Source organism: Podarcis liolepis (assembly GCF_965112155.1).
Source record: "Podarcis liolepis genome assembly, chromosome: 5".
In the NCBI taxonomy this organism is placed as follows: domain Eukaryota; kingdom Metazoa; phylum Chordata; class Lepidosauria; order Squamata; family Lacertidae; genus Podarcis; species Podarcis liolepis.
The window spans coordinates 76,366,890-76,380,983 of NC_139556.1; the positions used below are offsets into that span (position 1 = coordinate 76,366,890).

Genomic DNA, 14,094 nt, shown 5'->3' on the forward strand with positions numbered 1-14,094 from the left:
TACATGGAAGGGCTTTTCAAGTCAAAGACACCGTGGGCCAATCTTAAGAAAATTCATGTTGCACAATCCTACTGAGTCTGTATACTGACTGCAGACTGCAAGTGGAAGATCACATGTTTGAATGCTCTCTACCAAAAGAAAAGAAGAACTGAGAAGCCCTTCCTGCATGTTGAAATCTGATCTCTTTAGGAAGTGCAATCTATGATGCAAGCGCCACCAAGGACAAGATTCTGTATCCTTCTAGTTTCTCCTGAATGAAAAACTGGGACAAAGCAGAACTTCCCTCATGGCTTTAAGAAGACCTTATGAGAGGAGTGTTCCCTTCAATATGCAAGGCACAGGCCATATCCTGGCCAACATTTCCTGCAGTGCCCTCCTGTAGAGAGATCACACTTTAAAACAAATAGTCAGCAAAATTAAAATAATGTTCTTTGTGATGAGACTGCTTGGTTAATGTATAATCTAGTTGCAAGAGATGCTGAAGCACCCCAAATATCTTGTTTGTAAACTGATTTTTTTTGCATTTTCTATTAAGCCAAGGTTCTACAACTAAATGCAGAGATATCCTTAAGCAACTCTTGCCCACTGAAGGCACAAAGTGCTGGATGTGCCTTCATCTTTTCTGCATTGTCGTAGAATGGGAGCTGAAAGAAAAAATCCTAGGCCAGCAATAAGCAGTACTGGCAAAGCTGTACTGTGAAGATGATCCATTCTCTTGTGAACGTCAGATCAGATCAAAGGCCTATCTAGTCCAGCATGCTGTTTCCCCCAATAGTGAACCAGATGCCTATGGAAAGCTGAGAAGCTGGAGATAAGGGCAATAATCATCTCCCACTAGCGATCTCCAGCAACCAGTGTCCAGAAGTATGCTGCCTCTGACCTTGGAGGTATCATATAAATACCATGAATAGTCTTATCCTCTGCATTTGTTACATGTGCTACACACGCCCACCCCTTCAGTGCTTTTTAATTTTTTAAAATAAAATGCCAGTACTTATTTTTTTAATAAAAGTGCTGTGGATGCCAGCACAAAATGGCTGCCATAGACACGATCAGTCACTGTGAATCACACTGATAGCAAATTCAGTTTCTTGAAGACTAATCAGCATGTAGCCAAAGGGAGAGCTTTCAGGGTCCTGGGGAAGCCCTAAGGTTTGCAGAAGTGCAAAAAATTGCAGAAGGGAGGGGGGAAACTGGGGGTGGGGGAGAACCACAAAAACAGCCCGATGTGGACTGAGCAGAGCATGCTCACTGTTGCAGGTGGAGAACTGTAAAACCAGGAGAGCAGGGACATGGATTGGGTTCTCCTGGTACAGGGTTATCCTGAGCAGAAACACTCCCCACATTGCAATGTTTTGTTGCAGGTTCCACTAAAATCTCCCTCAATGAAATTGAGAAGAATGAACAGAGACACCAAAATCTCGTGAAAACTGGGACAATGCTGGGGTCGGAGTTGAGGTGCCCTGGCATCTGACATTACCTTTGTAGTTCAGGATGAAGATGCAGTACAAAGTTGGCAATTGCCATGTGTAGCATGAAATCATTCTTACATTGTATTGCCACCAGGATGAAAGCATGGGAAGATAGCACCAGAGTGACTTGAATACCTCTTTTTTATTATTACAGTGGTACCTTGGTTTATGAACTTAATCCATTCCAGAAGTCCGTTCTTAAACCAAAGCGTTCTTAAACCAAGGTGTACTTTCCCATAGCAGCGGGGGACTCCATTTACAAATGGAACACACTCAATAGGAAGCAGAACATGTTCTTATTCCAAGGCAAAGTTCACAAACCAAAACACCTACTTCTGGGTTTGCAGCGTTCTTAATCCAAGTTGTTCATAAACTAAGCTGTTCTTAAACCAAGGTACCACTGTATAGTCAGAACCTGAATGTAAAAGCAGATTTCAGATTAGGAGAAGCAGGAACAGTTTTTGCCTGGTTGTTCACATACTGTATTCATTCATAATGCTGTATTGAAACTTGTTTTATTTTGGGTTAGGGAAGAAAGAATATCTGGTCTTTTTTCAGGGAAGGGGGAGTTTTTTAAAAATCCATGCTGCATCTTGGGTAAGTTTGTAGCTTTTATTTCAATTCTGAATGTTGGACAACAGGAATAAAGTTAAGTCTGTAAAAGGTAAAAAGCAAAGGACCCCTGGATGGTTAAGTCCAGTTATAGGGGTGCGGCACTCATCTCACTTTTCAGGCCAAGGCAGCTGTCGTTTGTCCACAGACAGCTTTCTGGGTCATGTGGCCAGCAGGACTAAACCTCTTCTGGTGCAACGGGACACCAGGATGAGTGCCAGGGCACGGTAGCTATTTATCTATTTGCACTGATACGTTTTTGAGCTGCCAGGTTGTTAGAAGCTAGGACAGAGCAACGGAAGTTCGCCCAGTTGCACAGATTCGAACTCCTGACCTTCCGATTAGCAAGCTCAAGAGGCTCAGTGGTTTAGACCACAGCGTCACCCACGTCCCGCAGTTAAGTCTGTAGATTGCAGCCTTTCTACAAAAAGAGAACTGCTCAGTGAAAAAACTTCTCATCAGCCACTGAGTTAGAAGAGGAAATGTTTGTGACTGTGGTCAAGAAGGTGAAATACCTAGGGGTTTACTTAACATCTAAGAATGTGAATTTGTACAAGGACAACTATGAAAAATGTTGGTCAGAAATTAAAAAAGATCTAGACATATGGTCAAATTTGAAATTGTCAATGTTAGGCCGAATTGCAGTGATCAAAATGAATGTATTGCCTAGAAGGCTATTTTTGTTCCAGACCTTGCAGATTCTCGACAAGATGGAGTGTTTTAAGAGGTGGCAGAAAGATATCTCGAAATTTGTCTGGCAGGGCAAAAAGCCCAGAATTAAATTTAAAATATTGACAGATGCTAAAGAAAGAGGGGGATTTGCCCTGCCGGACTTAAAATTGTACTATGAGGCAGCAGCTTTCTGCTGGCTGAAAGAATGGATGCTCCTCGAGAACACGGACATCTTGGATCTGGAAGGTTTCAATAATGCTTTTGGTTGGCATGCATATCTTTGGTACGACAAAGTCAACAGTGCCTTTAAAAACCACATTGTCAGAAAAGCTTTGTTTAATGTTTGGATAAGATATAAAGATCTATTGGAAAATAAAACCCCTAGATGGGTGTCACCAGTGGAGGCTAAAGCAGTGAAAAAACTCAATATGGAGGTCGGATGGCCGAAGTATTGGGAAATTTTAGAACAGGATGGAGATAAGTTCAAACTACAAAGTCATGAGAAACTGAAACATAAAGTACAAAATTGGTTTCAATACCGTCAAATAGTGGAATTTTTCAAGCAGGATAGGAAAATCGGTTTCCAGGTGGAAAAATCAAAATTAGAAACTGAATTGTTAGAACCCAACACTAAGAATTTATCTAGAATGTATAACTTGTTGCTGAAATGGAATACACAGGATGAAACAGTTAAATCGGCTATGATCAAGTGGGCACAGGATGTTGGACATAACATTATGTCAGCTGACTGGGAATGGTTATGGAACACCGGCATTAAGTTTACGGCATGTAACGCCTTAAAGGAAAACATCATGAAAATGGTCTATAGGTGGTACATGACCCCAGTCAAGCTGGCAAAAATTTATCATTTGCCCGATAACAAATGTTGGAAGTGTAAAGAGACTGAAGGTACCTTCTATCACCTTTGGTGGACATGCCCGAAGATTAAGGCCTTCTGGGATATGATCTATAATGAAATGAAAAAGGTACTTAAATGTACCTTTTCTAAAAAACCAGAGGCCTTTCTCTTGGGCATTGTCGGCCAATTGGTGACAAAGAAGGATAGAACTTTTTTCATGTACGCTACAACAGCAGCAAGAATACTCATCGCAAAGTATTGGAAGACACAAGATTTACCCACTCTGGAAGAATGGCAGATGAAAGTGATGGACTATATGACACTGGCCGAGATGACAGGCAGAATCCGTGACCAACGAAAAGAGACGGTGGAAGAAGAATGGAGAAAATTTAAAAGTTATCTTAAGGAATACTATAAACTTAATGAATGCTAAAATGTTGTGGTTTCCAGAAACAAGGGGGTACAGGGATATAAGGTTAGAATATAAAAGAGGACTAAGATGACAGAGATTGGAAAGTAACAATTGGGAGTTGCTAGTTGAATTATGGACATTGGGATGCAGAGAGGGGGGGTATGGGGAAGTCCAAGAAAAGAGGTTTATGAAAATAGGTTTGAAACTATACGTGTATGTTTGTCACTTTAAGTGTTTGTTTGTTTTTCTTAAAAACTTTGTAAAACCAATAAAAATTTTATAAAAAAAAAAAAAAGAAGAGGAAATGTTTGGCTATATACCCAAAATAAGAGTGCTTGGAAAACCTTTTCAAAGACTTAGGACTGAACGGGATGGGTTGGGTATAAATAACAAATAATTATTATTTGAAAAAGACCAAACAGTTGAAATGGATCTATAACCATTTGTTCCTTGATATTATTGTTCATTGTCCTATTTTTAACACACCAGTGTGTGGCAGCTGTGAAAAAGGCAAATTTCATGCTAGGGAACATTAGGAAAAGAACTGAAAATAGAACTGCTGATATCATAGTGCCGTTATACAAATTGACCACATTTGGAGTACTTTGCGCAATCCTGGTCAGCTCGCCTCAAAAATGATATTGTGGAATTGGAAAAGGTTCAGAAAGGGGCAACCGGAATGATCAAGAGAATGGAATAACTCCTCTGTAAAGAAAGCTTGCAGCATTTGGAAGTCCTTAAGTTTAGAGAAAAGGCAAGTTAGAAGTGACATGATAGAATACATGCATTGCATGCAGAGAGGGAATAGAAAAAGGTTCTCCCTGCTCTGTCATCACACTGTAACTCCTGGACATCTAACAAAGCTGAATGTTGGAAGATTCTGGACAGATTAAACAAGAACTTCTTCACACACTCCACAATTAAACTATGGAACTATAGTAGGCAGTGATGCCTACCGATTTGGATGGCTTTAAAAGACGATTGGATAAATTCATGGTGGGTAAAGCTATCAGCTTGTATATTTCCATCGAGGAGATTCACTGTTCTTTCACATGTGTTACTGACACTGAGAAAACACCTGCAGCCCAGACCCAGCTGAACTGGATTAAACCCTGAGATAACACAAGGCCTCTGCAACACTTTACCCTGGTATTTTCTGAGCTTTATGGCAGAGGGTCTAATCTATTCTAAGTTATCCAGAAGGTCTGACTTAGAATAATTGAGAAATAAATTCTGCGAATGGTGGAGGGGGAGAGGGATTGGTTTTGCCTTGCAGTCATTTCTGAACAGCAGATATTTTAACTCTACTATCCTATTTCTAAAGAGAAAGATAAGTTACTGCCCAACTACTACATGGGAGTGAATGATCCGCAGATGCATTTCTCTGTCTTGACTTTGACCGAGTGCAAGCATTCCACTTTGAAGCAAAGAGCTGAACTCCTTTTTCATGCTCGCTTTAGTGGTTGATGAGTTACAGACGTGAACTTTGAAAGGCTGCATCCTTTCCTTCCTGTTTCAAACTTCTGCATGCACTTAAACCACACACATATTGTTATACACGATGAGAAGCTGCGTATGAGTCTGTTATGCACATATCCAGTTTGCAATCAATGACATTTATTTGCGTCCATGTGGTTGAGGCAGCAGCTTCATCTTACGTTCTTATATTACATAGTGAGATGCTAGAGTGCGGCAGAATATGATTTGATAGACACAGAATTAGGAAGCTGTGAACTAAGCTTAGAAGTGCCTACGGGGAGATTCACATAAGCATATATTTAATAGGATTGATGCAACTGTTACATGTTGCCTGAAATTTCCAGCTATCATGGATAGCCTTTTTTCAACAAGTTCAAGCAGCACCAATTAATGAAACTTCACATGTGATCACCACGTTGTACTGTGTTTGTGTGTTCAGTCATACTTCGTGTTGCGTTCCGCTCTTGTTACGGACTTTCAGCTTACGAACACAGCAAACCCAGAAGTGTTTACTTTGTGATGTTAACATATGAGAGTGCTGGAGGTGAAATAGTTAAACAGGTTACCCAATCAGAACCCAGGGGGTGGAGTCAAAGGGACTATAAAACCAACTCTGGGAGGGGCAAAAGGGGGAGTTCATTGGGAGTTGGGTGGTTGGTTGGAGTGGGAGTGAATTGGGATAGAGTCTGTGGGTAGGTTGAGTTAGTGCAGCGAAATAAACTGAGTCAGGAACATTTAGGAGCTAGGAAGACAAGTAAATCTGAGAGGTGGTTTAGTGAGTGTGAGCAGGTAGCGGAAGTTATAGGTCTGGATAGGCAGCCCATGATTGTAATTGACTGAGACCGTTTATGAAACCACGTGCTTGTTAAACTGCAATAAATAAACAGAAGTTTATGTTCCAATTTAACCCTGACTGGACTCAGTAATTTACCAGGTAGGGCCTGGGTGGTGGCAGCAAGAAATAAAGTGGTGGCAGAGGGATCAATAGATAGTGAAATGTCCAGCGACCCTGTGTGATCGCCACAACTTCCGGGTTCACCGCCCGCGCATGCACAAAAGCAATCTGTGTGCTTCACGCATGCGCAGAAGCAATCTGTGCACTTCATGCACATGCAGAAGCGCTCAATTGCACCACACACATGTGCAGAAGAGGCCCTCTAGTTGCAGAAATGGATTAAGTCTGCAACTAGAGGTACCACTGTATACTGGATCCAGAAGATGCTCCAGCATTGTTGCAAGGTGAGCAGCTTGTTTTGCTCCAGAGATGAGACTCAGCTCCACATTCAGCACTGCTACAGCAACTGCCAATGGCTCTGAAGCATGCATATTCTCTTTAGGATATCATATGACTCAGCACTGTTGTGCCAATGGCTTCTGAGATGCAAAAGGAAGTGAGGAAGTTGGTGGTTTCTTGTGTGGCACTCAAAAGGGATTTCAGTCCAGCTTATTCACCACCACCAGTGTAAGGCTATACCGGTAAGAAGAAGCACATGGGTGTTAGAGGTTTAAATGTTCAAGTGAGGCAGAGCAGTATCAGAGCTTTATCCCATTGCTTGCCTATGTTAGGATAATGCTTTAGCTGCAGTTGCCACCGCACAAATAGTACTGATGACGGACAGCATAGGTTTGGGCTATAAGTACCATTTTTGTATCATGCAAAATTCAGATTCAGGCACCCGATTCATCCAAGCATGGTGCTATGATTTCGAAGTGTATTCTGTGTTTGCATTTACAGCCTTTGGGGGATCCATTGCAGCAGCAATCCATAGTGCAGCCAAAGTGCAAAGGGACTGAGATGATAAATTCTCTCTTGTGTAAAAAGAAAAATAGGGCAGCGTTAATGGCTGCTGACAATGGGGAAATTACCCAATAGGGTTCATGAATATTTCAGAGAGGCTGCAAAACATGGATGCAACCCATAGCCACTCTAAATAGGTCATAGTTTAAAAAGGGAAAAAAAGAGAAAATGAACAAACATCCCCAAGTAATGCTTCACGAGAGTGCAAATTCAACAATCCCATCAGTTAACCAATAGCCTTTTTGTTCAAAAATCACAAACATAAAAGTGCCAAACATAAAATGTATGATGCATTTTATTAAAATTGGCATTACAATGGTACCTCGGTTTAAGAACAGTCCAGTTTAAGAATGATTTGGTTTATGAACTCCCCAAAACCGGAAATAGTGTTCCAGTTTGAGAACTTTACCTCAGCCTCAGAACGGAATCAGAATGGTGGAAGGGCACCTGCGGTGGGAGGCCTCATTAGGGAAAGCATGCCTTTGTTTAAGAACAGTTTTGGTTTAAGAACGGACTTCCGGAATGGATTATGTTCGTAAACAGAGGTACCAGAATCAGAATAAAAGGAAGAGAATAAGATGTATCAATAGCAGCTTTTGAATTGTAAACACACAGGCATTTGACATCAGACTTTGATGCAAGCCATTTACTCCAGAACAGTTCTGAACTTTTCACAGAGGTTATGCCAGGATGCATTCTGTTGTGGACTTTAGCCTTGGGCAATGATCTTGCCGTGCTCCCCTACCACCCATTTATAGAAAGCAGAGTACAGGCTGGCTGCTGCAAGACTCCTCTTTCTTTCCTGACACACCACCACTGTGTATCCGGTACACTGCAGTGCTATCAGACCATGTACTTCCTGCAAACATATGCTGGGAGTCTAGATAAAATGTAGGCTTTTGAAAGGTGACTTGCAGAACTCTGCTGGATGCACGTGACCTGGCTGCACAGCAGACCAATAATCAGGTGCACATCAGGTGAGAAAGGGGTACAGTGAGAAAGAAGAGATTATGCCCAAATCCTATGGCAGCCACCATGTGCACTCCTCTCTCAGTTTATGGAAGCATGGCAGTTTATGCAGCATGACAGGCAAAACATAAAATAAAGCATCATGCTTCTCTCATATTATCCTACCAGTTAGCTCTAAATTTCATTGTTCAGTAAATTCAACAACGTTACCAAAAGCCATCGCTCAAGTCTCTACCATTCACCAATCTGAAACAGCTGCAAGTACATATATACCCAGCTTTCAACAATTTCCCTTTCTATCCCCTGAACTTATTTTGCAACTTCAGTCAGGAAATGAACTATGTAGGTCAAACCTGCCACAGGAGCGGAAAGCATTTTTATTTTATTTTATTAAGGTTCAAAATGAATTTGTTTCCTTGACAATTTTATAGGGATGGTAACTACAACATGGGGGTTCTTGAATGGTTCATCACATGAAATTGCAATGCAAAATTTTTCACACACACATAGGCTGCATTCAGATGTGGGGTTTTTATTGTATCAGTTTTACTGGCTCTGATGCTATTGCTTCTGTCCTGTTTCCCAGCATTCCTTTTACATTGCAGTACCTGTTGCATTACAGAACTGTGGCTTCTTTATTGATATATTGCCATGTTGTGCTAAATTTTAAGTGGTGGGGATATCACCCCAAATGTCATCACATGAAATTGCAATGCAAAACACCCACAATTTTCCAAGTTAACCAAGTTCCTAATAGGGTTTTCTTCTTCTAGAAACAACACAGAAATGAGTGCTAAACTTCCATTGGATTTCCAGAAGTGGCTTTCACATCATGTGACAGATCACGTAAAATGTGGAAGTGATCAGGCAAGGAAAAGTCAGGAAAACTGAATAATGTGATGTCTGAAGGTAATCATAGTCACTAGTTATCCTTTTGACTCCATGTTAACACATAGCTTTGTTATAAAAGTGTCAGGTATACATTTCAGTCCTTTTTCCTTTGCCCAGACTGTAGTTTTACTCAGTTCTGTAGGCTTGCTTGTTGATGTTTTTTTACTTAATGCTGATAGTACTTAAAGCTGAATGGATGATGATTATTTCTTCAGTGTTATCTCTGGCTTTACAGGAGCAAAGTGAAGGGTTAATGCATTAACTGAGTCAGTGTTTTTAAAGGCAGGCAAACTTTTAATGCATCCTGGCAGGGCTCTGAATTCCTAATGCATGAACGCTGATGCTGTTATTAAAACTGCAGAGTTCCTATAGAGTGCAATTATTATGTTTGCTCTGTAAACTATGGGATTCTTGTCTGTTTCAGTAGGGTTATAGCAAGGCGAACCATGTGTGAGCAAGATGTTGCTATTTGCAAAAGATTGTGTCTGCACCCGGCAAAAGTAAAACTTCACATAAGAACACACACACAAAGTCCCCTTCCTATCACAGGGTGATATATAGCACATTCATTACCTAGCATGTGGTTTCCTAACTGTGGAGCTCACAGAAAGTCCTTCTTACACATATGGCTCGCATATGAAACTCAAGAAAACCCACATAAAGAAGAATGTAAACTACAAGATTCAAGATGGGGTAAAAACTCCTGAGGACAGCTTTTAGAATGTCTCATTTTTCACAACCTATTAAAATGAAAAAGAGAAAAAGAGCCCTGGAAAAACAACAACCGAGAGCTAAGCTTGCTGAAACTACATCCAACAGAGGGGCTGGACCCAGGAGGATTCTCCCAGGTTCTCTAATAAAGACTCAACTGTGCTCCCATCTGGCATATTGGTAGTGAGATTTCACCCAAGTCTATTCAGCATAGTCCTATGAAAAATAATCTCTTTAAACCGGTCCGGCCCTCGCAGGAAACAAACAAATGTTTTGGAGATGTGATATGCTCAATGAAGCCTGTTTTGCTGACAATGTGCTCATGACATTTACTTCCTTGACAAGTGATCCTCGAGCTATTCCATATGAGAGAGAGAGAGAGAGAGAGAGAGAAAGGAAAAGAGAGAAAGGAGGGTGGATTGCATTTGTTATTTTACGGCACAGTTCAATGGGCTTGCGACTTTTAAATTAATGCATCTCCCCATTTAGGGTTTTGAAAGCACTTTGAGCTCTAGTGTCTAATTACGCACATTATACAACAAGTTTAAAAAAACGGCAAGGCACAACTTTTGACTCACCATAAACCATGGCGCCTCCCGTTTCATGCAAAAAGCGGAATCGGTGGTTTTTAAACAGCCAAATGGTGAGTATCGTAAGGATGAGCAAGAAGTTAAAGACCAGCAGCTCCAAAGCACCCTGGTGATAAAAGTGGTCCTCATCTTTCACTGACCCTAATTTCCTTGGCTTCTCCATTTCATCGCTATTTGCTTTCAATACTCTACAATCACCCCGCAGAATTAGCTGGAAAATGCCATGCTAAAGAAAACTTGAGACGTTAAATCCTGAATGGCTGCTTTGGTAAAAGAAAGCCTAGACAGCACTGAAATTCGCAACAAACACATCTGCTTTATTTGCAGCCTCTCAGCAAACTGCCACAGCATCTGAATTCAGCTGGATTCTGGTTACAACTTCCTGTTTCCCTCTTAAAGCTGTCCTGTCTCATTTTTTATCTTGAGGTTGCATCACTGTAGTGTCTTTTACTGGGGTGTGTCTTGATGGCTTTCTCATCTGCAAATGATTTTTTGTTGTTAAAAAAAAAGAGGGAGAAAGGGTTTACACATTAAGAAGGTAACAAAGTTTAAACAAGCGCCATCATTAATTGTAAGGGTGCTCTATGTTTTAATGATTTATTATCTTTGCTTATTTTGTTTTGTTCATGAATTACTTCTCTGGGTACATCCCAAAGCAATTCAGAATAGAAGGTTCATAAAAAAAAATTCTCTATAAAATCAATTTCAAATCAAATACAGATACAGAGTAGAATAAGAATCTCTATTTTAAAAACCTGTTGAAAAAGGAAGGTTGTTAAAAAGGAACTAAAAAGACAACAGAGATGCCACTTGCGTGTCAAAGCCCCAAGCCACCCCCATGAGAATAAAGACACAAGGACACAGAATTTTAGGTTAATGTTAATGGGCAAAATTTAGGCCACAACTTTATTGGTTACTCCTGCCAACCTAGCAGTTTGAAAGCACGTCAAAGTACAAGTAGATAAATAGGTACTGCTCCAGCAGGAAGGTAAACAGCGTTTCCGTGTGCTGCTCTGGTTTGCCAGAAGCGGCTTAGTCATGCTGGCCACATGACCCGGAAGCTGTATACCGGCTCCTTCGGCCAATAAAGCGAGATGAGCACCACAACCCCAGAGTCAGTCACGACTGGACCTAATGGTCAGGGGTCCCTTTACCTTTACCTTATTGGTTACAGAATGTGAGTTGTCTTAGCTTAGGCATTGGCTTCAACAGACTGTATCTGACTCCTGCCCGCCTTGTAGGGAGTCTGGTAAGGGTAAACCACCAGTAGGGGGCACTCCACTGATGTGGATTGACTCGAGCATCCCCCAGGTTCCCGATAAGGTTGTGGCATGGGCCTAGCCCCTCCCCGGGCTTCAGACGAGATCCAGCCCCCCAGATTCCTTTAACAGAATACCCCTGAGCACGGAGGGGCAGGTGATGGCTGTACCTCCCCCCCCATTGCTATTCCAGTGCCTAACCACCACACAAGCCCAACGCTCGCTGCCAATACCCTCACACCTGCAACCAACCTCTCATGCCTTTGATAATATCGGCCAACCACACATCATTTCTGCCATCAGAAAGATGAACGCCATCTGCCCGGTAAAGGGCCTCGTTGCTGTAGGCAATTCCTGGGAATAAGAACCTCCATTTTAAAAACTTGTTGAAAAAGGAAGGTTGCTAAAAAGGAACCAAAAAGACAACAGAGATGGCATTTTTCGGGGGGGGGGGGCACTAGGGGCGCATTGGAAGATGGCTGACAATAACTTCTCTCCGGCCCACATGAGGTAATTAAGAGGCTGTTATGGAAGTATTCAGCCTCCCTTGTTGCCCCAAGGATATGAGGAACACTGCCCTTGCCTGCTGTGCCCATAAATCACCCCCAGATCCGAAAGAAGGGGGTGACCAGGGCACTAGGCAGAATGCCCTTGTGTGGACTCCGGTTCTCCTGGACGCTGTCCCTGATCGCGCCACTAGCTGCAGCAATTTGTAATAATTAATTCGGAAGAAGCAAATGCACATATTTCAAGTGAAGAAGGAGAGTGAAGACTGCTAACTGAAGGGACCTCTGGGAAAGAAGAGTGACGGGTCGGAGCAACAGGAATATTTCATGGAGAAGACACATCAAAGGCTGGGTATGTCGGCAGCGGGACTGGATGGGGGGGGACTTTTTTTCTTTTCTTCTATGTGATTAACTAAAAGCCCCTCCCCATACTGGATCTGTCGGCTAACTGACCTAAGCAGGATGTTTAAGGACTGTGTGGAAATGAACTTTAACCAAAAGTATGTTTTATGGAGATTGAGTAAAGAATAAGAGCTTTTGGAGTGACGCAGCAATAAAAACAGTCACCATCTTGCCAGGCTTTGTCGAAGGATTTACAACCGGGAGGAGGAATGGATTTGTTTTCGGACTGCATTCCTGGTGAACCTCCTCAGAGGTTGGATAAAGGCGACAGACTTGTGAAGATTAATGATGGTAAGACTGTTTTTATTTATGGAAGTGATGATATACTGAAACTATCTGAATATGATTCTTGGATGAATAAAAATATCCACACAGGATTACAACTTGTTTTAACCCGTTTTGGAGAGCATCAGAGGTCACAAAGAGAAAGGGAAAATATATGAGAATAACAAGAGGAGATGTGGAAAACAATAAGAAAGGACTGGACAGTATTGTGAACATCATATGGACAGATTTGTGGACATTAAAGCAGTAGCAAGAAGATGATTGGATCCCCTTCGGAACTTGAAATATGGGTACCCCCAACAAAAATTTAAAATCGGCTTTGTAATTTGGAATTTATGTAATTTGGTTTGATTTGATGTGATTGGTCGGTTAATATTTTTTTTTTTTAAGAGATGGCATTTTTCTGATGTGCAATGGGATTCCGACATCATAGGAAAATGGACCATCTGATGAGAGACTATCTAAAGGAGAACCCCCACCCTTCAGGTATCCTGGCCCCAAGCTGCATAGGGCATGGTGCGTTATTATCAGTACCATGAACTTTATCCAGTAGCTAATTGGCAACCAGTGCAATTTTTTCAGCAGTGGAGTAAAAAGGTAGGGTTATTCTTCTCAAGTGAGCTGCTACATTTTGCACTAGCTTCCAAGCCAACCTTAGGGGCAGCATCATGTAGAGTGCGTTGCAATCCAATCTGGATTTTATCAGTGCATGGCGGACAGCTTTTGGGCTATAGTGCTCTAATGGCTATAGCAGTTTTACAGTAGCTAAAGGTGGTAAAAGGCACTCCTAGTCACTGAGGTCACATGGGATTGCAGTGGTTTTGTACCTTATATATAGTGTCATATTGCTTCTAAACAAAATACGCTTTTGACAGATATCACTAGATTTTCTTGAGGGGTGGATAGATGGTAGCTGTAATTCCTTATAGCTTAAAGATTTTTTTTAAAAAAACTGGAAAGTTATTGGAAAGAGCAATAAAATGGTGGCACAAAAAGATGAACAGGTCATGTTGGTAATGATACACTGGGCAAAGGATTTGGGACATAATATTCAGCTGGCAGATTGGGAAGGGTTATGGAAATCAGATCTGAAATTCACGGCATGTTGTACATTGAAAGAAAATTAGATGAAAATGATGTAACAGTGGTATTTGATTCCTAAGTTAGCAAAAATGTA

General features: G+C 41.5%; 1 protein-coding gene across 1 annotated transcript in view; it reads right to left on the reverse strand.

Annotated features, from left to right (window-relative positions):
• Positions 1-10,943, reverse strand: part of SLC9A9 (solute carrier family 9 member A9) — a 266,215-nt gene extending 255,272 nt beyond the window's left edge. Inside the window, exon 1 of the mRNA XM_083504179.1 lies at positions 10,454-10,943. Coding sequence (XP_083360305.1) covers positions 10,454-10,628 — 175 coding nt within the window. The 5' untranslated portion in view covers positions 10,629-10,943. The remainder of the gene's footprint in view (positions 1-10,453) is intronic.
• Between the last annotated feature and the right edge of the window lie 3,151 nt (positions 10,944-14,094).